Source organism: Periophthalmus magnuspinnatus, chromosome 22 (genome assembly GCF_009829125.3).
Source record: "Periophthalmus magnuspinnatus isolate fPerMag1 chromosome 22, fPerMag1.2.pri, whole genome shotgun sequence".
NCBI classification, from domain to species: Eukaryota; Metazoa; Chordata; class Actinopteri; order Gobiiformes; family Gobiidae; genus Periophthalmus; species Periophthalmus magnuspinnatus.
The window spans coordinates 6,750,207-6,770,378 of record NC_047147.1 but is presented as its reverse complement, the minus strand read 5'-3'; the positions used below and the strand labels follow the sequence as shown (position 1 = coordinate 6,770,378).

Here is a 20,172-nt window from a genome sequence, read left to right as displayed (position 1 = left end):
TGCATTACATCACTGAGCGACCTCCTCCCATAGACGGAGGCAGCAGACAGGGAGGAGAGAGGGAGAGAGAGAGAGAGTGAGTGAGAGGGGTGGAATGGAGAGAGAATGGGAAAGAAGGAGAGGGAGGAAGGACAGAAAGATAGAGGGGAGGGGTATGAAGAGGGAGAGAGGAAAAATGAGAAAAAATGTAATAAGTCAGAGGAGAGGCAGAGAGAGGGGAGGGATGGGTAAAGGGAGACAGAGAGGAGGTATGGAGAGAGCAAAGAGAGAGAGAGGAAGAGAGAGAGGGGTGGGAAGAGACAGCGTAGAGATAGTGGGGAGGAATAATGGAGAGAGAATGAGAAATAGAGAGGGGCGGGGTGGCAAGAGAAGAGAAAGAGAGAGAGAATGGGTGGGGATGATGGGATGCTCTGAGGAAACAGAGGTGATGATGCAAGCCTCTGCTGTCTCCATAGCAACGGCAGTCGCCGGTCCAGTGGGTAAATCTCAATGACAAAAACAAAAGAGCAGTGAGCTGGCATTCACCAAAGGAAAGTCTTTTTAATGCTCTTAACGGAAAATTCTGTAAGATACTAGATAGATGGGCCCAAAAATATATTTAAGAGGCTCAAATTCAACAGTATTTCTAAAGTTAATTTTAAGCTTCAGTTTAATCATTATTTGGTGAGAAAGAAATCTTTGTTCAATATTCATAAAGTTTTCAAGCTAATTAAATCCATAGACTGTATATATAAAATGTATCTATATCATAAGTTACAACCCGAAAACAGAACAAAAACATAGTACATACGGTTCAGTTTCGGCTTGAATATTAAACAATTATAGATTCTCTCTTCAGACCACATTATGTGCCACCAGAACTACACTCTTTCTATTTAATAATCACATCAGGAGCTATAAGACCTTTTGTAACTGAACTAAATATTGCTTATATACTTCTATACTTGGTTGAATAAAATGTCACTAACTACACACCATGTAAAAATACAGTTTGGTGAGAGTGCAGACTATAGTGATAAACAGAGACATTGGGTGGAGGTGGATCATGTTGCAGTTTTCCCATCACAGACACAGGAGGAGGTCAGGAGTCTGCAGCCTCTGCCTCAGCACAACAGGAGATACAGTTTCTGCCCTGAAACCATTCACTCATGGTTTTACAAAGTGCAATGTCCATCCGCCATCAGTCCTGTTTTGCATTAAAAAGAGCTGCGTGTCATATAGATTTGGTTTATCATAAGATACCCAAAGTGATATATTGATGTAATATATGTCACCGTGTTTCTAGAATAGTACATTGCTATTACAGACAATGTTGTGTTTTTGTTATTATTATTATTAACCATTTATTTACTCAGTGTAGCCTCTTGTGATGGCTCATTTTCAAAAGGGACCTGTTGACAGTGTTCAAACATTCAGGATAGTGCTGCATTATAGTAGGCTTATAACATTTTTGATGTTGCTGAAAAATATATATATCACATTTGTTGTTTTTAGGTTTTCTCTCCCTGTCCCAGCTTTTAGCAATGTCATACTCTTATTGAATTCATGATGGACGATTCTTTTGTTTGACAGTTGGCCATATTAACTAGGGCCTGATCCTTACACTGATTTCACTAACATTTTCACACAAATTTCATACATTTATAGACCTGTCACAATAACAAATTTTGATATTGCTGAAGTAAATAGAGACGATAAACGACAATATTCAAACGAAACCATAAAGCAGAATTATTCCTAGAATGCAGGAATAATACTTAGGTAATTAGTTTGTATCTATCATGAGTCATAGAAGTTATTTATTCAACCTTCTACAGCTCAAATTTAATCATACTGCAAAAATAACCAAAAATATCCCACTACTGCAAAGAAGAACTACCCATGGTGAACACTGACCCACCCTCATATATTGAACGATAAGTTGATATAGTAATTATCATGACAGGCCAAACAAAAATACTAAAATCTAACTTATTCAAGCTACTACCTGTAAGTTTATTAGACTTTTATTTACCAGTAGATGGCAGATGTGAAACCTTTCCCCCTCCCTGCTTCCCTCACCTCTGCTCTCTGGTTTTAAGGCTAAAGGTGGAACACTGTCAGACAGAAGTAACATCGATAGCATCTAGTGGTGGATTGTTTGAACAGGACCGGATCAGACAATCTAATTACAGATGGTAGCTTGGAAGTAACTATTTAAAAGTGCTTATTTGTTTTTTATAGACAAATATATATAAAGGAATACTAAAACTGTATGTGTAGTCCACCGCTGATTTATTCCAAAGATATGCTAGTGCTAAAGCTAAGAGTCATTAGAGGGCACGCATCAGGACAATGGAGCTGACAGGAAATCCATACAGTGCAGGTGGAGCACGGTTCACTTCAGTTCAGCCACTCTCTGACATTTAGAAACAAGAAACTTCATCTGTGGATAATGAGTCAGGCAAGGAGAGAGCGAAAGAGCACAGGATCAACGTGAACTGAGGAGGAAAACCAGAGGGACCAGAAAACGTACAGTCACTGTCTCACATTTATGCTTCTGTAAATGTGGATATGAACAGGCCCGTCAACAGAAATTTGAGAGTCTGTGTCAAGAAGCCTCACATGGGCCCCCCTCTAATATAAATTAATAGGAAGAAGATCCAATTGTAGGCCCTAAGACCCTGGAGCCTGATACAAAAGACGCCTTTGTCTCCCCCGTCAACTCCCCTAGATACAAATAAACAACAATAGAGCCATGTACATTCTTAAAGATAAGCTGTGTGCTCTTTATGCCAAACAGTACTGGCAAATTGATGCCAAATATCGATATCAATACTGACAGACTAGGTGTCAAAAAGTATTGATTCTCAAGCTAAAATATCTATTAAAAAAACTCTAAAAATTGCAATTTTTTTTTAATATAGTCAGTCTTTAGTACATTTTTCAGTTTTTTTGTTTTTCCGCAAATATATTTCATTTTTAGACCAATTGAAATTTTATTAATATTTTACACAGAGACAGACAATGGTTTTGTCTGATATTTTGCATGGTCTACTACACTTTACATTTCATCCAGTCCGGTTCATTTAACAGTAAATGTGCTCACTGATTTTGAAGGAGGACAAGTCTTCAGGGATAAAACAATCACTCTATGCCTCTCTCTCCACTTCAGGCTCAGAGATTATTATTGTAATCAACATTTACAGAGTTTAATCAGCAGAGGTCTGTACATAATTCATGTCATCAAATAGGCATGTATAATAGTATTGTCATTACAAAATAAACATGTCAAATTAAAGTTTCACTGTAATAATGGCACTACTAGTCTCAGCCATAAAAACATTTGTAGTAACAATGAGAGAAAACTAATGCTGTTAATGCTGATACTTTCTCTACAATTGCAGTTAACTTGTGCATTTTAATATGTAATAACGACACGTGGAAAGCAACACTATATTTCAAATACAAAACAGATCTTCTTTACTAAAATGGCTACAAAACAAATAGACATTGACACTGACATGCTTCAACACATACAAAGACTGCCAGACAAAGCAGCAGTGAAGCAGCAGAGGTCATGTGACAGGAAGTGCACGAACATAAACAAAAAAACAAACAACATCCCAACAACATTGGGATAAGGAGCCCTCCTTATGGGTCACAATCTACCAGATCAGAAAATAAATTTAAAAAGTCACAAATTTTACAAAAAAAAAAAAAAAGTAAAATATTGCACTCCATAATAATGTCAATGGCTTATTTTCTTTACCTTACACATACTTGCTCTTTGTTATAGCAAAAGAAGTACCAAAAGATGCTGCCCGATTGCCATGCAGCAGTGAGGCCATTCCTAGCAACAGTCACCACGGTTACCAGGGCATCGTTAGCATCATTAGCATCATTAGCATTAGCATTGTATCAAGGTGAGAGACATGCAGCACCTTTTTGGCTTTGAGTCCTCGCTGCGTGATCGGAGGAGACAGGAGGTAAAGACAAGATGGAAGGAGGGGAGGGGTCGGGAGTAAACATTTTGACTATGAACGCAAGGGGTTAGAGTGAATCTGTCCAAGGCCTTTAGAGATAATTAGCACCGTTGCCATGGTAATTAGCTATTTTAAAAAATCTATCATTGGAATCCCTATCAATTGAATGGTCAAAAGTCCTTAAAATGGCGTCAGGAAAAAAATGTGTGAATGAAACCCATGAATACTGACAACACAGACAGACATTAGTGCAAAGCAATAAAGCATTTCAACAATTAAAACGTTGACCACCATAATTTCAATGAACTTGTATGTGGTCAAATGTATACTCTACTATAAAGTAAAGGCTGCCCTCTAGTGGCCAAATGCATGGTGCATATTAATTGAATACTGTCTTGTACTACTTGTTGTTCTACTGTCCTGTTCATATGGAGCTTTATATGGTTAATAATAACAATAAAACTCACCACTTTGCTGGACTTGGATGTGTCCATGATTTCTATAAAACAAATAAGCAAAAACAATCAAGTTTTGTCTTAATCTGTCTGGTTTGCTTCAAGAAATACAAATTAGTGACGATAAATAAAAGCATTTTATTTTATTCTCTTGATGCTAAAATTTACGTTTAACATATTTACAAATTGCTCTTTCTGTGATCTATTTTTCATTCTCTTGATCAATTTAATAATTATGAAACAACAGTAAAATCCTGAATTCACTTCTATTCACATATTCTAATGAATCCCAATTCTTCTAGATTATGATCAATTTTTTTTTTTTACTAAATACACAACTTACAGACCATTACCTCGTTTGGGAACTTTTCCAACTCCAGGTTCAGGAGTTTCTGGTGAAGTGGTGTCAGCTCCATCGTCAACGAGCTGAATCTGAGGAAGAAACAGAAAAGAAAAATGATCCCATCTCAAAGTGAAAAATGGTATAGCTTTAAAAATAGATTCCCAAGATATTATTACCAAATGATATTGTATTAAGGCCTAGTATTTATAGAACATGCTGCACAGACAAAGGAAACTGTATGAAAATGCTCAGTGTCATACTGTCTAATGAATAATGATTTCTATTTTTACCCATGATTTACACACTACGAGGACAAAGGGAAAAATCGCAAAACCAAAAATAACAGAAAGCAGTAGTTAGGACTGAAAAAAGAAATGAACAAATCAAGAAAAAAATACAAAAAGTACAAAATACTGTATTAAAGCTGTATTACCGGATTTCAGACTACAAGACTGGTTGTTCGCTCTCACAAACTCTCCAGCACATCTTTCATATTCACACAAATGAGGTTTCCAGCAAATGAACAGGTTTGGAACAGCAATCAGTAAAGTAGTTTTAAATGCAGTAGATTTTTCTGATTTTGCAAAATAGTTTCGTCAAAAGGTGGGCAGATTATCACAACATTGATAGAACTGTGAATGCTATTTTGAAGATATGCAAAATTTGAATATTGAGTCAGTTGTTTATGATCAAAACTGCTGCAAAGAAATTAAAATGGGAAAACAACAAACATCAAAACAGGGTATAAACTGATATTTCTGCATTTGTAATTTCACATGTGTCTGATACTTAAACCTCAACTAATACATTTAAAGATTTACAATGTTTCTGTTGGATTGGCATTGTCTGAATATTGTCATCGGGATACTAAAAATATCAATATATTCATTTTTGTCAATATCGCTCATCCCTTATTTACTCATTTCCAAGAATAAAGTTTGGTTTGAGTCTTTACCTGAGACTGTCTGACGAAAATCCCCTGGTTCTCGTCACAGGTGAAGTACCTCTTGCCCTGCACAGTTCCATCGTTCTTCCCTTTGGGCTCGTCCAGAATGACCCCAACCCATTTACCCGAAGCAAAGGAGGTGGTGCCGATGTAGGCCACTGTCCCACGCTGGCCCTTCCCGATCACTTCCACCAAAGACCCCACCTTCACGGGACGCCCCCCTCCGTCTGAGCTCATCCTGCTGCTGCCGCTGCTGGTGGTCTGCACGAGATAACGGAGGATAAAGAAAAGTTAAAACGACTGGTGTTTTCAAGCTAAAAAACCTGCAAAACAGACTCGTATTCCCACGACTGACAGACAAAAAGGTGATATCAAAAGAGTTCTAAAATTACAGCTCAGCAACAAAAGGGACCTGACCTATTTTGAAAAATGGGTGGGAGTAACTCAAGAAAATAAATTATTGGAACAGAAACAACACAATAAAATAAGATTAGGGAGGTATATTGATAGTCCACATTAGCATTACTTAAAATTGCAAAAGCATAAAAATAAATTGTGAAACACTTATGAATACATGGCCTTCAACTAGTTCTAATACTTTTGGTCGCATTTTTATATAGCACTTTTCCACCTCCAAGATACTAAAAGTGCTTTAAATCAACTATTCACCCATTCACACACATTCAGACACTGCGGGCGAGAAGGGTTAAATGTCTTGCCCAAGGACACAACAACAACATTCATCTGTGGGAGCTGGACTCACACCACCAACCTGTGGATCAGTGGATCTGACCATTCTCCGATAACGTTTATGTCGATAGAGTGACTGGAATCACCGACCTTCAGTGGACAGAAAATGCTGCATGGTCATTACTAACAGTAAGAGACACTTTACTGATTTTTACGGCGTCTGTTAACCTAATTTTTCTTTGTTATAAAATATTGATAGGACCTTTCACAGCGCTGCGACTTTACAATGGCACTAAATATGGGTATTGATTGTTGCTCCTGCAGAATTATACAATGCCAAAAATCTAAACGAACCACTTTGAGTCACACTTGAACAGTCCACCAAGCATTAGACCTGTTACCAATAGCAACAATCAGATGGTCTTTCATAATTCCAGTGTGAGTCTAGGATTAATTGTAGGCCTACATAAAGTGCTGGTGTTATTAGGTCTTAGCACGTAACCCAGTTTAAGGAGGGCCGTCCTGAAGCAATGGTGACTCAGCACAACAGAGAGGAGCAGGTAAAACAAATGGGATCTACAGACAAGGCAAAGTGATATTGACAAAGTTAATAACTCAATATTAATAATACAGATCGGTGATAACTATAATCAGATGATGTTTTGCAAACTATGGGAAAGGTGCTAAAAAGGGGGGTGTACTTTTATTTTTTTTCAAGTTTCAGTTATCGCAAAACATGTGAATGGACTGTAAAATGCAATAATACAATTTTTTAGCATATTTTTTGTAGCTAGTTGATAGTTTTCCTTATTAAAATGGGATATTAACATTTTTAGATCAAAATATTGGACCTTTTAAAGACTTTGTCATGGCAGTTGATTAGGTTTTATATTATTATCATTATTATTATTATTTTTTTAAACCTCAGAGAATGAAGAAAATGTCCTACCATGTAAACAACAGCACTGTGACAGGTTGTCTGATTATGTAATACCTTACAGATGGTCAAATTTAGATCATAACAGCTGAAAAATATAGTAAGAAAAATGTAATAAAAAATGTAATCCAATGAAAATCCTTATTACAACAAGAATCTTTGTTAAGAACCAGTATCTTCTATCATAGCTTTAAACCCGGCATAGATTTACTGCTATAACAACTGCAGATGTTGCTACGCACCTTCCTTTGTAAATAAATAAGACACATAAACAAAACATTGTCACTAAATTATCATCAAATTATCACCCCAGCATAAATTATACAATGACTATAATCCTAGTTTATAGCAGCAATCACGCAAAATGCTTTAGTCTCATAAGAGGTTTTGCTTACAAGATTTATGAACAAAAATCCATTCTTCATTACAAATTCAAATCTCCAAACCTCAACTGTTGTTTACTACGCTTCAGGGAACTGCAGCAGACATTTTTCCGTAATCAAAACTAGTTTATACTACCGTACTTTAATGCTCAAAAGATTTTTACGAGAGAACTTTAGTCATTGCTCTAAGCGTGACCTGTTCCCCATGTGTTGGAAAAGGCTAGATCAATTATTTAGTGCCACTCTACTCTTAAACAGCACACAAAGAGCTCAAAAGAAAACCACACGACAATGATATGATGAAGCAGCCATTTTTGAAATGATGTCACACTATTAAAATAAAAGTATTAAATGTTTGATCACGATACATTACAGTATTAACCACTGCCAAATCCATATTCCTAAAATTATGATACAAGTGTCACAGTTTAAGTTTAGCTGATGTTTTTTATAGTAAACCACGTAAACCTGAAAGTCCTGATTTAGTTCTGATGTGAAGTGGTTTTAGTTTACCTGAGTTGAAGAGTTTTGAGTCTGGTTTAGTCCTATATATACCACGCATAGTCCTGGGTTTAGACCTGGTCTAGTCCTGGTTTAGTTTTGGTTTAGTCCTATATATACCACGCATAGTTCTGGGTTTAGACCTGGTTTAGTCTTGGTTTAGTCCTGGTTTAGACTATGGTGATCTGTGAACTTGGTTTAGTCAGTCAGTGTTTAATTCCACATGTTTAAACTGACACTATGTTTGCACAAGAGAAGAATGCATTTATTTTATTTAAAGGTCCCATATTAAGCAAACTTGACTCTTGTGAGTTTTAAACCATGTTATAATGATGTTACCTCGTTAAAAACAGACCTGGAGTCAAGTTTTGTTTCATTCACACATGTTTGAATAATCCTTTATAATTAGTCTGTACATCTCCAAAGCTCAAAATGCTCTGTTCCACCTTGTGATGTCATGAAGTGGTAGTTTTCAAGTTAACATCAACCTTTTACATTTTATTCAGTAGAGATTGGCAATTCCAGGGCTGAAATGATCCAAATGATTCTAGTGAAGGTGTGTGGAGTTTAAAAACACAGTGGAGCACTTCCTGTATTACCACATGATGACATCACAATGTGGAACAGAGCGTTTTCCGTTTGACAGAAGAACTCAGCCTAAATATTCAGGTTTTGTGTGTTAAACATGTGTGAATGAAACAAAACACAACTCCAGATCTGTTTGTGATGAGAAAACAACATGATACCACAGATCAGAAAACAGCATAATATGGGCCCTTTAATACAATATATATAGAATAAATGTCACTTATTCCCTCTGCTGATGAAAAAATGACAGATTACAGGTCATATATAGTTATTTCTACGTTTATATCAATTTTTCTTGTTTTGCTTTAGACTCTGGGGGCCCAGCATAGCCTCCTAATCAATGTTAAGTAGATTTAGTCTTATATTTACTAAAGTGTCTCCACCAGTGTCTAATCATAAACCAAAACATATCATACTTTATCAAACATCTTATTGATATAAAAGTACATCTCTACCATTATAACCATAGCAACCAGTCACCCTGATGTCATCCTTTCCAGGAAAACCACGTCTAGATTCATTGACTGATTTGAAAAAGGAAGTGTTCTGGGACACGCTGCTGTAGGGAAGATAACAGACTGTCGCAACTCACCTTTTAAACCTCTAGACGTCCCAACATCACAACAATACTGACCACGCACCAAATCCAAACAAAGCCAACTCAATGCTCAAAAGACACAAAAAACGGATTACAGATCTTTAAAATTCATGAACCCGTGAACAAAAAGCCTAAAATGATTCATTGTTTTAGCAAAATAACTTACCCGACTAGAGGCAGTTCTTCTAGTCAAAGACATTGTTAGTTCTGTCTAGAGCAGTAGGTTACGGGGACAAGGAGGAAGTCTTGTTGTGATGCTCCTAATAAAATCACAATTGAACCATGCCTAATTTAATCCTGGTTTAGTCCTAGATCTATAAACGAATCCAGCGCTAAATCTTTATGAGAGTAGATTGAGCCCCAAGGATATATGGTAATAGGTTTGGGAGCACTAGGAGAGCATCAGCTGAGTGACTGTGCCTGCGCTACAGTGTCTGGATTCTGCAAAAAGGGAAGAGAGGGAGGCCAGACCTGAGCTGCAGGGTCCTAAAACCCGCAGCTCGCAGCCCGTCAGGTATAATGTGCTGTAAATGTGACTGGTGTGCATTTCATTCAAGGAAAATATAAACGCAGGCTCGGATTTCTGAAATAAGACCTCAAATATTCCATTCACAGAAGATACAGATGATAAACAATAATACTGAAAGTAATTTAAGCAACTGACACAATAACTTTAAACTATTGTGGGATTTAGGATTATCCAAAAAAAATATTGCAAATGTACAAAATTATTAAAAAGCCAGAGAAAATATATAAATAGCAGTAAGAAACACTTTAGCATATAGTCTGTATCTACAAAGAATTATTTATTCAACACAAATCTTATTATCCAGACAAATAACAAAATGTTCCACACTAGTACAAAGAAAATGTATCCACAATAAATACTGAGCCTCCAAACATTACTGTTCCATCTATCGTGTACTAAACGATAAGTCGATACAGGAATTATCATGACAGGCCAACATATTCTGAAAACGCAGAGTACTAGGAAGGTTAAACTAACTTAAGGTGCACTATTTAACTTTTGAGGTGGCGGGTCAGTCACCTGCTTGTCTCTTTGTAGATTTTATTGTTTAGCTTGGAATGTTCCGCATTAATGGCATTAATCTCCGTTGCATTTATTTGATTACAGGTGTTTTATTGTTAAAATGTACCTTGACAAACATGCATTCTTTCTGTACATCTGACTTAATGAGAAAGATAAGTGTAATGCCGTACTCTGGATCATTCAGGCAAAGCAATAACATCACAGGAATCAAGCAGGTCGCGTATCCCAACACAAAAAGCTCCACAGTGCATCTTTAAAGTTCAATGAAACATAACAATAACTACAGCAACAACCAGTTATTGTCCAATTGTCTTTTGATGCACACGATCAGTCAAACGTTTGGACACACTCTGTATTTTTTCTTTATTTTTACTACTTTCTATATTTTATTTACATACAGAAAACATCAAATATAAAAGTAAGATATATAGAATAATGTAGCAAAGAAACAAAAGTAAATAACTCGACTATTTTTTATCATATTTTATATTCAAATCCTCCAAGAAGCCACCCTTTTCTTTGTTGAAAATGTTCTGACTGCTTGTGTAGTTAGAAAATGTGTGATTTTATTTGCATTGCTGGTTTGTGTTTAGTTTTAGCTCAGATTCATGTATAAAGCATTTGTCAGGCCAATGCAGAGCCAAAATTACTGAGCAGGGATTACCACTCTTTATCAGGCAGCTGGAGCTAACTGCACTGTCAGGTTTTTCTGCTACATTTCTGTGCTGTCATCTTTTTGTGATACAAACAGATGCACTGGGGTTTAGATCATAGACTGTAGAATAGTCTCTAGTCTTTAATTTAAACAGGCCGAGCTCACAGACTGTGCATTTTAGGAGAGGGACAAAAGTGCTTCATTAGTTTTCAATGCACCAAAAAGGGCTGATGCAACTCACTCCGCATACTTGAAATCATGGTGCATTTAAAAGATTATGTTAAAATGGAAAAGGTGATAGCTAATATATTGTAATTGTAATTGTAATGGCCAATTCAAAGCTAAAGTTCTTCAAAAACAAGATTTAAACATTCTTAATAGCAATGTTTCACAAATACAACTTCAGATACTACAACTACTTAGCCCCACTTCAGGTAAACAAACAGACAGATAATTCATATGAGCTTTTTATAATTGCAGTTTTAGTAATAGATATAATGAATAAACTGTGTGTTATTCTGTTATATTCTTCTTAAGTGAAATTAAAAAACAAAACAACACGTCTGCAGTATTTTTCTCTACTGATATCCTGTGCACGGTGGAGGAGCAGCAGCATTGCTTAAATAAAATGTAAATAGATTCAAACCAGTGCAGGATGCAGAATATGTATCAATTAATGCCTGAAACGTACAAATTGATCTCATTTATACAATTGACTATAATGCACCATAAAAGCATTACAATTCAGAGTGAATAAACCATATTTCTATATTAGTTTAGCATAGTTAGTTAAGTTAAATGTATTGATAAAGTGTAAACACATAATCTCATAAAAGAAGAAATGCTTTACACCAGATTTAGCAAAAGCTGGTTTCCATCTGCAGTTCCCAGGCACGTTACAAACTATTAAAATACATCTAAGTATCCATACATTTACGATCAAACCATGCATTCTCCCATCACACTGTATAGCTATTGAATACTGCCAGAGCTTAGCCAAAGAGGGCACAAACACTGGCAACATTGGGTCTATATTAACTCTCTGCTGCCACTGAGAGGCCAATGGGACTACAGCTGGTTTAAACATGCATGCAAACACGAAACAGGTCTGATAAGTCCTTAAACTTTTCTGGGAAATGTAGGATGTCTGTTGGTGAATTGATGACTGAAGCAAAACTACAAATTGCTCTGTCAGCGAATATTGATGAAAGCCTAACAGGAATTTGAATTTTGTTTATAGAATTTGACAGTATCTCAGACTCGTTTTCAGCTACTCGGCAAGCTGTCACACTTTATTCATCACTTTTACTGTGATGTCCCGAGAGACAATATTTTGCATATCTGTGTCATCGTTTGTACCACAGTAAGTCATTTTTATAGAATACTATTAAGGTAAAAATGACAAAAGATTAGATTTTTCACATTTACGCTACTGGAATAAAAATAAGGCACAGGCATAAACAGAAATAAGCTCAGTGCAATCAGTTAATAATGTATAAAAGACTTATATTATATTTGATAAACAAGAACTCTATTTTATGTTTTTTCCTTCAATCCAACAGCCAGGCTACACTGCTGTTCTTTTATTGCTTTATGAACATCTATAATCTGTTATATTGTCTTTATTGGGAAACAGTTACTCTTTTTAATCTAATGGCCATTTCAGCTTGACCTTAATGCCATATCTGTGCCATGCAGAGAGGATAAACAGGTCATCCATAGAAAAAAATGAAAAAACATTCATTTTTTTATTGTGATGTCCTGAGAGACAATATTTTGCAAATCTGTGTCAGCGTTTGCACCACAGTAAGTCATCTTTATAGAATACTATTAAGGTAAAAATGACAAAAGATTTGATTTTTCACATTTCCACTACTTGCCACTAAATTGAATCAAGGGCAGTGCAAAAAGTATAAAAGTAGACTTACATTTTATTTGATAAACAAGAAATCAATTGTGTTTTCCCCTTCAATCCAACATTGCTTTATGAACATATATAGTCATATTATTGTCTTTATTGAGAAACAGTTACTCTTTTTAATCTAATAGCCATTTCAGCTTGTTTTTGTGTGGACCTTAATGCCATATCTGTGCCATGTAGAGAAGATAAACAGGTCATCCACAGAAAAAACTGAAAAAACATAGATTTTTACTATTAAGGTAGAACTGACAAAAGATTAGATTTTTCACATTTCCACTACTTGCCACTAAATTGAATTAAGGGCAGTCAACAATGTATAAAAGTAGACTTACTTATCTGATGAACAAGAAATCTATTTTATGTTTTTCCTTCAATTCAACAGCCTTCTTCTATTGCTTTATGAACATCTATAATCTATTATATTGTCTTTATTGGGAAACAGTTACTCTTTTTAATCTAATGGCCATTTCAGCTTGTTTTTGTGTGGACCTTAATGCCATATCTGTGCCATGCAGAGAAGATAAACAGGTCATCTACAGAAAAAAATGAAAAAACATTGATTTTTTATCACTATGTAAATATATAATTTACCCTGACTGAGGCTGGGAGAATCTTTACAGCCTAAACACATTCATCTTTCATTTTGTTGCTGTTTTGTCAGTCATGTTGTGCATTATGGGTTATGATATATGAATATAGGTCATAATTTAGCTTAGGTTAATTGGCTAATCTCACATTAGCATACACAGGACTATAGTGCACCATGCCCTGCACCTAACACGTTTATTACGACTCTGCACGCTTATTTAAGGAATATATGTGACGATCTTTCTTCTTTTGTGATATTAGTGTGATTTAGCTGTTTCATATCAGTGTGATTTAGCTGTATCATATTAGTGTCATATGACTGACATAGCAGGACACTCCCTGAACAAGTGTACCGTCTGCTTTAGTAAAATAAAAGAGCACACAGGGCAAACAAACACATAACAAGCACGTATCGATACAAAACCGGGTGTGTATCTCTTACGAGCAGCTTTACCTCCGGGTTAATCTTGTTAAATCTTACCAGATTTGTGGCTAATTCAAGCTAAACGCGTCGCCTCGTCCCAGTCTTCATCTACGGAGCACCGCACACTCCAGGGTTGCCAGATTGGACTCGCATTTTCCAGCCGAAAGACACGCTGAAAACCACAAAACAGTAAATAAAACCACTTTAAACAATTGTTAGTTAATCATTTACAATATTTACATTTCATAAAACATTCAGACGTGCAAATAAAAGGCATAGCTAGCTTAAAGTGTGTTTATTAGCATAGTTTTGGTCACTTTTTTGCGTATTTTTTTGGCCTTTAATACAAAATAAAGCACAAGTTTAATGATTAACGCCAAGGCTTTTGTTCCCTATCTAGATAAGTTTTGCTTCTCACAAATACCTTGATAATGTGTTTCTACATTTATTTTTTTTATTTTTTTATTTTTTATTTATGGAAAAAAAAAAAAAAAAGTACAGTACAAAACATAACATGACTTGATAAGAGATAGAAACATGCAAAAGAGACAAAGAAACAGACAAGAAAATGATAAACCTGGTACAAAGCAGAGGGCAAGAAACAGAAATAAAACAATGATCAAAGGTTGGGATGGGTTGAGGGGGTGGGCTGTGGGCTTACAATGAGTTAATGTTTTATTATTGAGCAGATAAAATAAATGAATGAATGAATATATTTATGAAGTTAAAACTAGTTTTGACATTCAGTTTCAGGGTTGAGTCTCCATTCTCTTTTATTTATTTTTTCCTTTTCCTTTCTTCCCTTTGTTCCTTCCTTTCCTATTTTTTTTCTTTTCCTCTTTTCCTTTCTTTCCTTTTTCTTTCTTTTTTTGTTTCTACATTTTAGGCTAATTTATTTATTCATTTTGTTTTATTTTGTTTTGTTTTATTTTATTTACTCATGTATTTATTTATGTATTTATTCATTCATTTATATGTATTTTGTTTAATCTTTTTGCCTTTAAACACATTTTTAGTGATTTATCAGGCATGCAGTTAAATAACCCAGACGCCACAGACATTTTCAAACAGGAGACTGCCAAATAGGTTTTGTTCAGTGTTGCCAAATCCTCCTCCTTCTCCTCCTCCTCCAGCATGGCTCGTGCCCGCGGCAGCAGTGGAGCCTGTTTCCATGGTAACGCGGTGCAGGCGGGGTTCACGAGGAGGGGGACGTCATCAGCTCTGGTCTCGCGCTGTACGTCTCTTTGCACAGACCCGCATCACGCCCTGTACACTGATGGAGGAAAAGGACAGCAACGAGAATGTATGCTTTTTATTTTCATTCATAATCTTATCATATAACATCTTAGACTTTAGCCTGATCTTTTTGCTAGTTAGCATCTCGGGGACACCGCGGAGGGAGTCATTGATTAGGCTAATTAGCATCCGGATCAATACAGCTATTGTTCCCAGCGGTGACTTAACTTTCCCTGCAGATTTCAGACTGAATAGGGATGTGTAGTCTATTATAAACCATGATAATAAACAGCAGCACATTAGCTTCGTGCACAGATCATGTTACAAAGCGTCATGTTTCTATTGTTTTGCAGGAGGGCTACACCGGGGAGATAAAGGGGGGACTGCGGCCTTCAATGAAACTGGTTGTAATGGGAATTGTCAACAAAAAACCTCAAAGGTAAGTTCTGGGAGGTTGTATTACAGCATAATAGCTCTCCATTCATTATTTAAGCGCACATCTGTTGCACAATACAGCATTTTTTCATTGTAGACAGTGAGTTTGTGTGCTCTTTGAGTGCTCTGGCCCTGTGTTGTGTTCCTCTGCCTTATCTGGAAACATGTCCCCAGTCAATTTGTGTGCTAATTATAGTTTATTTGTTGAGTCTGGAGAAATGAAAATCCCATGAAATATACACTCTCATGGGATTTATAACCTCTCCTCTACAACAGATTTAAATTAGGGTGATAGGTTTATGGACAGCCTAATTTATCTACAACGTATTTATTTTTAAAATGAGAGAAAATAATCATAGAAAACCTGTAGTATTGTTTTATGATCTGTGACGCTACACATTGACAGCCAGTATGTTTTATAATGAGTTTCTTTATTAGTCCTGTAGCCTTCATTATGACATATTTTCTTAATTATTAGATTTTTTAAAAACATGTTATTTTATGCAAGCAGTACATTTCAATACAGCCTAATCTAGATTCTATATAGATATTCTGCTGAAGGTTTTGGCTGCCCAGTACTTTTAAAGCGCTGATCTATGTTAAAATGTTGTTTCCTCATCACAAACAAGCCTGGAGTTGTGTTTTGTTTCATTCATACATGTTTCACACAAAAACCCTGCATATTTAGTCAGCGTTCTTCTCTCAAACTGAAAACACTCTCTTCCACCTTGTGATGTCATGTGGTAATATAGGAAGTGCTCCACTCTGTTTTTAAACTCCACACACCTTCAACCAAAAATCATTTGGATGATTTCAGCTCTGGAATTGCCTGTCTCTAATCAACAAAAGGCTGAACAATAGCTGTTAACTCAAAGGTGTGAATGAAATGAAACAACAGGTAAGTGTTTGAGGAGGTAGCAGCATTATAACATGGGTTAAAGTTGACTGCGACATCACTGACATGCTTGGCTTAGTTACTCTTTTACTTGTAAAATTACTGCCTTTTTTGGGAGGGATTGTTTGTTTTTGTCAATGTCAAGGGCCAATGTTTTCATGAGAAGTTAAGCAGCTACAAAGCTTTCCAACGTTATACTGCTGCTGTCCAGAAGATGTCACTCTTGTCTCTTTAGTAAAACGCTTTGTGTTGTGCATTTTGGCCTACTGTATCTCCTGCCTCTTATGTGCAGTATGGAGGTGCTGGTGTCAAGTCAGCTGCGGGATGAGGAGGGGGCTGACGGGGCTGACGGGGCAGAGGGGGACGTGGGGTTGCAGCTGAAGATCAGTTTTAAGGAGAAGGCGATCCAGAGAAACGCTCGACTCAACGGGAAGTGGGGTCTGGCTGAAAACACTCTGTCCTTCTTTCCCTTTGCCTCCGGAGAGCCTTTCAAGGTACTTCATGAGAAATCTAGGTTATTGTAAGTAGTAGTAGTAGTAGTAGAAAGCGGTATTGTGCCATGCCATTCATTCAACTTTCTATCTTTTATTACTAAGCTTAAGCCCATTGACAGAAATTTTGAGGTCTGGGGCAAGAAGCCTCACATGAGCCGCCCTCTAATTACTAGGAAGAAGGTCCAGTTCTGGATCACTAAAATCCTTGGGCGGGGATAACAGACCCCTTTGTCTCCCTCTGTCTACTACCTTGACAATTACTACATTTAGGGGACAAATGTTGAAGCCTATCCCAGTAATGCCTGTCCAATTAGTCACAGCGTTAACAGTGATTAGGAAACCATTCACTGTTCAGAGGTGATTTACTTTGACCAATTTGTTAAACACGAAATTTCATACCCAAACCTGCTCGAGAAGACAGATGGTTTGCTGAATTAACCACAAAAAGGAAACGCCAAGTGTTTTATTTATCTAATGATAGGTCCTTTACCTGCTTGTCTACATAGAAATATTTTTGTTTTGCCTGGATTGTTCTACAGTGGCACTAAACTATACTATATCTTACATAAAGGCAGTTCCAGGTATTTTTATTGTTCTAAAATTATTTGAAAACATGAATACCTGCCCTGTCACCTGCCTAGAGGTGTCACCAGCTTGTCTGTATGGAGAAAAGTTACAATAAAAGTGATTATTGTTTAAGCTGCTTGTGTGTTATCGACCAACGTTTCATTGTTTGATTTTCTAATTTTCTGTTGGTTGAATCAACAATTGTGAAACCCAGCAAGGCGACTGCTGTATTTCACAATTGAAACACCTTTCGTTTTGATTTCGTGTCTAACTTTACATTAACTAAACCCACCAAACCCATATTGTCTTGCAGATGGAGATAGTATGTGAGCACCAGCAGTTCCGTATACTGGTGGATGGACAGCCTCTGTGTGGTTTTTCTCATCGCTTCACCCCTCTGGCCTCTCTCACCTCTTTACGAGTGTTTGGAGACCTGCAGCTCACAAAGGTGGCCTAACGGAAACGATGATTAGCTGTGTGTTTCTTTAGAAAAGTGCTACGAACAAATCAACCCATGATAAAACTGCATGGGTTTACTTGTTCCAAACAGAATTACACCTGACTCAAAATAATGTCAAGACCAAGTGCCTTCACTAGGTTCACCGCAGAGGAGCAGGGAGTTACTGGCTGAATGTAACTGGCAATGATGGTTTATGTTCGACCACCGATCTGATCCAAATCTTTGCAATTATAGATCCAGTTATTTCATTTGTTATTTACGATGGCTAATTAGACAGAGAAGTACAAAAATCGATTGGTCTAAATATGGTTTAGTGGACATTTAATGAGTTAAAGTTGCAAAATGTAACTTTTCTGCTGCCTGTTTTTCTCCATGAATATGTTATTGCTTTGTCCGTATGTTTAACTGCTTAAAATCTGCTTAAAATCTGCTTAAAAACGTTCACTGATGGTCTCCATGGAGATAGACAAGCTGAATGTCATACTGTGGAACATTCGAGACAAAGCAATAACCTTTCCCTGGAGATAAGCGTTTTAGTCGATGTTAGAGGAAGTAATAACGGACAAGAACAGGTATTAAAATAATCTGAGTGGACACATATATGCAGTCTGTTCGTCTTAATTTATAAATGGTGGTACCATGATAAAATGTTATAATTTGCATCAGTTCCTACTTCTTTAAAAAGGGGTGTCTTTCTTAATTTAGCAAGAAAATATGTCTCAAAGAGGGATTATAAAGAGAAGCTTAATTGTTTATTCTGAAACACTTAATCCTCTGAATTAAAATGAATGTGACTGATGCGTGCGTGAGCCTAGCGCAGTACTGTAACAGGTGTAATCATGTAATGTAGCCCACAGTAGTGCATGCCATTTACACACAGTGACTTTGAGTTCCCTTAAAAGTAATATTTTCAATCATAAACTAAATACACTTTTGTTTGGTATCATAATAAGTTTTGTACAATTTTAAGCTCTAGACAATTACTTGATTTTCCTTCTAAGCACTTTGTACGGTAATGTTTCATGTTGCAATAAATGACTTAGTTGTTATACTTGTGGTTTCTTTGAATTATTACCTCAGTGAATTGTATCATATCTTAGACTGTTGAGTTGTTTTTTGAACTTAAGGGGCTGAGACAGGCTTGAGTCAGCACTGGGAGCGGCATTGACGACATTAAAAAAAACACAGGAAGTTTGACGTTAGAAAAATACCTCCTTTAGGCTCCACAGGTCTGAACCCGAACAGAATTTACTGCTGATTTAGTAATTTGACGAACAAGCAAAAAGTACTTATACTGTTATTAGAGTAAAGGCCTTTGTTACACCTTCTGTAATAATAATAATAATAATAATAATAATAATAATAATAATAATAATAATAATAATAATATCAAGAAAAACTAAAAATAAACTGATCAAACACAATACAGGCATGCAAAGCAATAAGGTATAGATCAGAGGTGTCCAAACTTTTTTCACATACTGAAACATATTTGAAGCAGAGGGCCACAGACCAGTGTCGATACAGGAAGTCAAATGGTGCATTTAACACAGGTTTGACAGAAACATTGTACCTTTAATAAGACTTGGAAGATTATTTTTAGGTCTGTGTCACAATGTGGTGTGATGTTATTCAGGTTATAGAGGTAGAATCTCTTCAGTTTGTAGTAAAAAATACTTCCTGATCAATTGAGCCAGTTTAGGAGGAGGCATGAGGGCCAACAAAAATTGGTCTGAGGGCCGCATTTGGCCCCTGGGCCGTAGTTTGGACAGCTCTGGTACAGATAAATATGAATCTAATTGAACTCAGTGGTGTGATAATATTGTAGCCTAGAGTAGACTGATGGAAGAGGGGGTTTCCAATCTATGCCACTGGCCTCTCTAACCAGCACCAATCACTAACACAGCACATGTACTACGCAAGGTGGGTGAAGTGTCTTGCCCAAGGACACAACAATAGTATGCACTAGTCCGAGAGGGGGTTTGAACCATTGACCTTTGTGTTGGTGGACAAGCCATTACTAATAATGTTGTCTTTGCT

General features: G+C 36.5%; 2 protein-coding genes across 4 annotated transcripts in view; one reads left to right on the top strand and one right to left on the bottom strand.

Annotated features, from left to right (window-relative positions):
- LOC117390476 (dynactin subunit 1) overlaps positions 1-9,760 on the bottom strand; it is a 35,488-nt gene extending 25,728 nt beyond the window's left edge. For all 3 annotated transcript variants that reach the window (XM_055231122.1, XM_055231123.1, XM_055231124.1), the window contains exons 1-4: positions 9,573-9,760; positions 5,719-5,970; positions 4,774-4,852; positions 4,433-4,464 (exon numbers count right to left, since the gene is read on the bottom strand). In XM_055231122.1, coding sequence (XP_055087097.1) covers positions 4,433-4,464; positions 4,774-4,852; positions 5,719-5,970; positions 9,573-9,605 — 396 coding nt within the window. In that variant the 5' untranslated portion in view covers positions 9,606-9,760. The remainder of the gene's footprint in view (positions 1-4,432; positions 4,465-4,773; positions 4,853-5,718; positions 5,971-9,572) is intronic.
- A 5,516-nt stretch (positions 9,761-15,276) lies between these two features.
- Positions 15,277-19,181, top strand: si:ch211-10a23.2 (Galectin-related protein A-like). The gene is made up of 4 exons (XM_033988226.2): positions 15,277-15,348; positions 15,635-15,720; positions 16,904-17,105; positions 17,986-19,181. The coding sequence occupies exons 1-4, from the start codon at positions 15,322-15,324 to the stop codon at positions 18,127-18,129; spliced, it is 459 nt and encodes a 152-aa protein (XP_033844117.1). The 5' UTR covers positions 15,277-15,321; the 3' UTR covers positions 18,130-19,181.
- Positions 19,182-20,172: the final 991 nt, after the last annotated feature.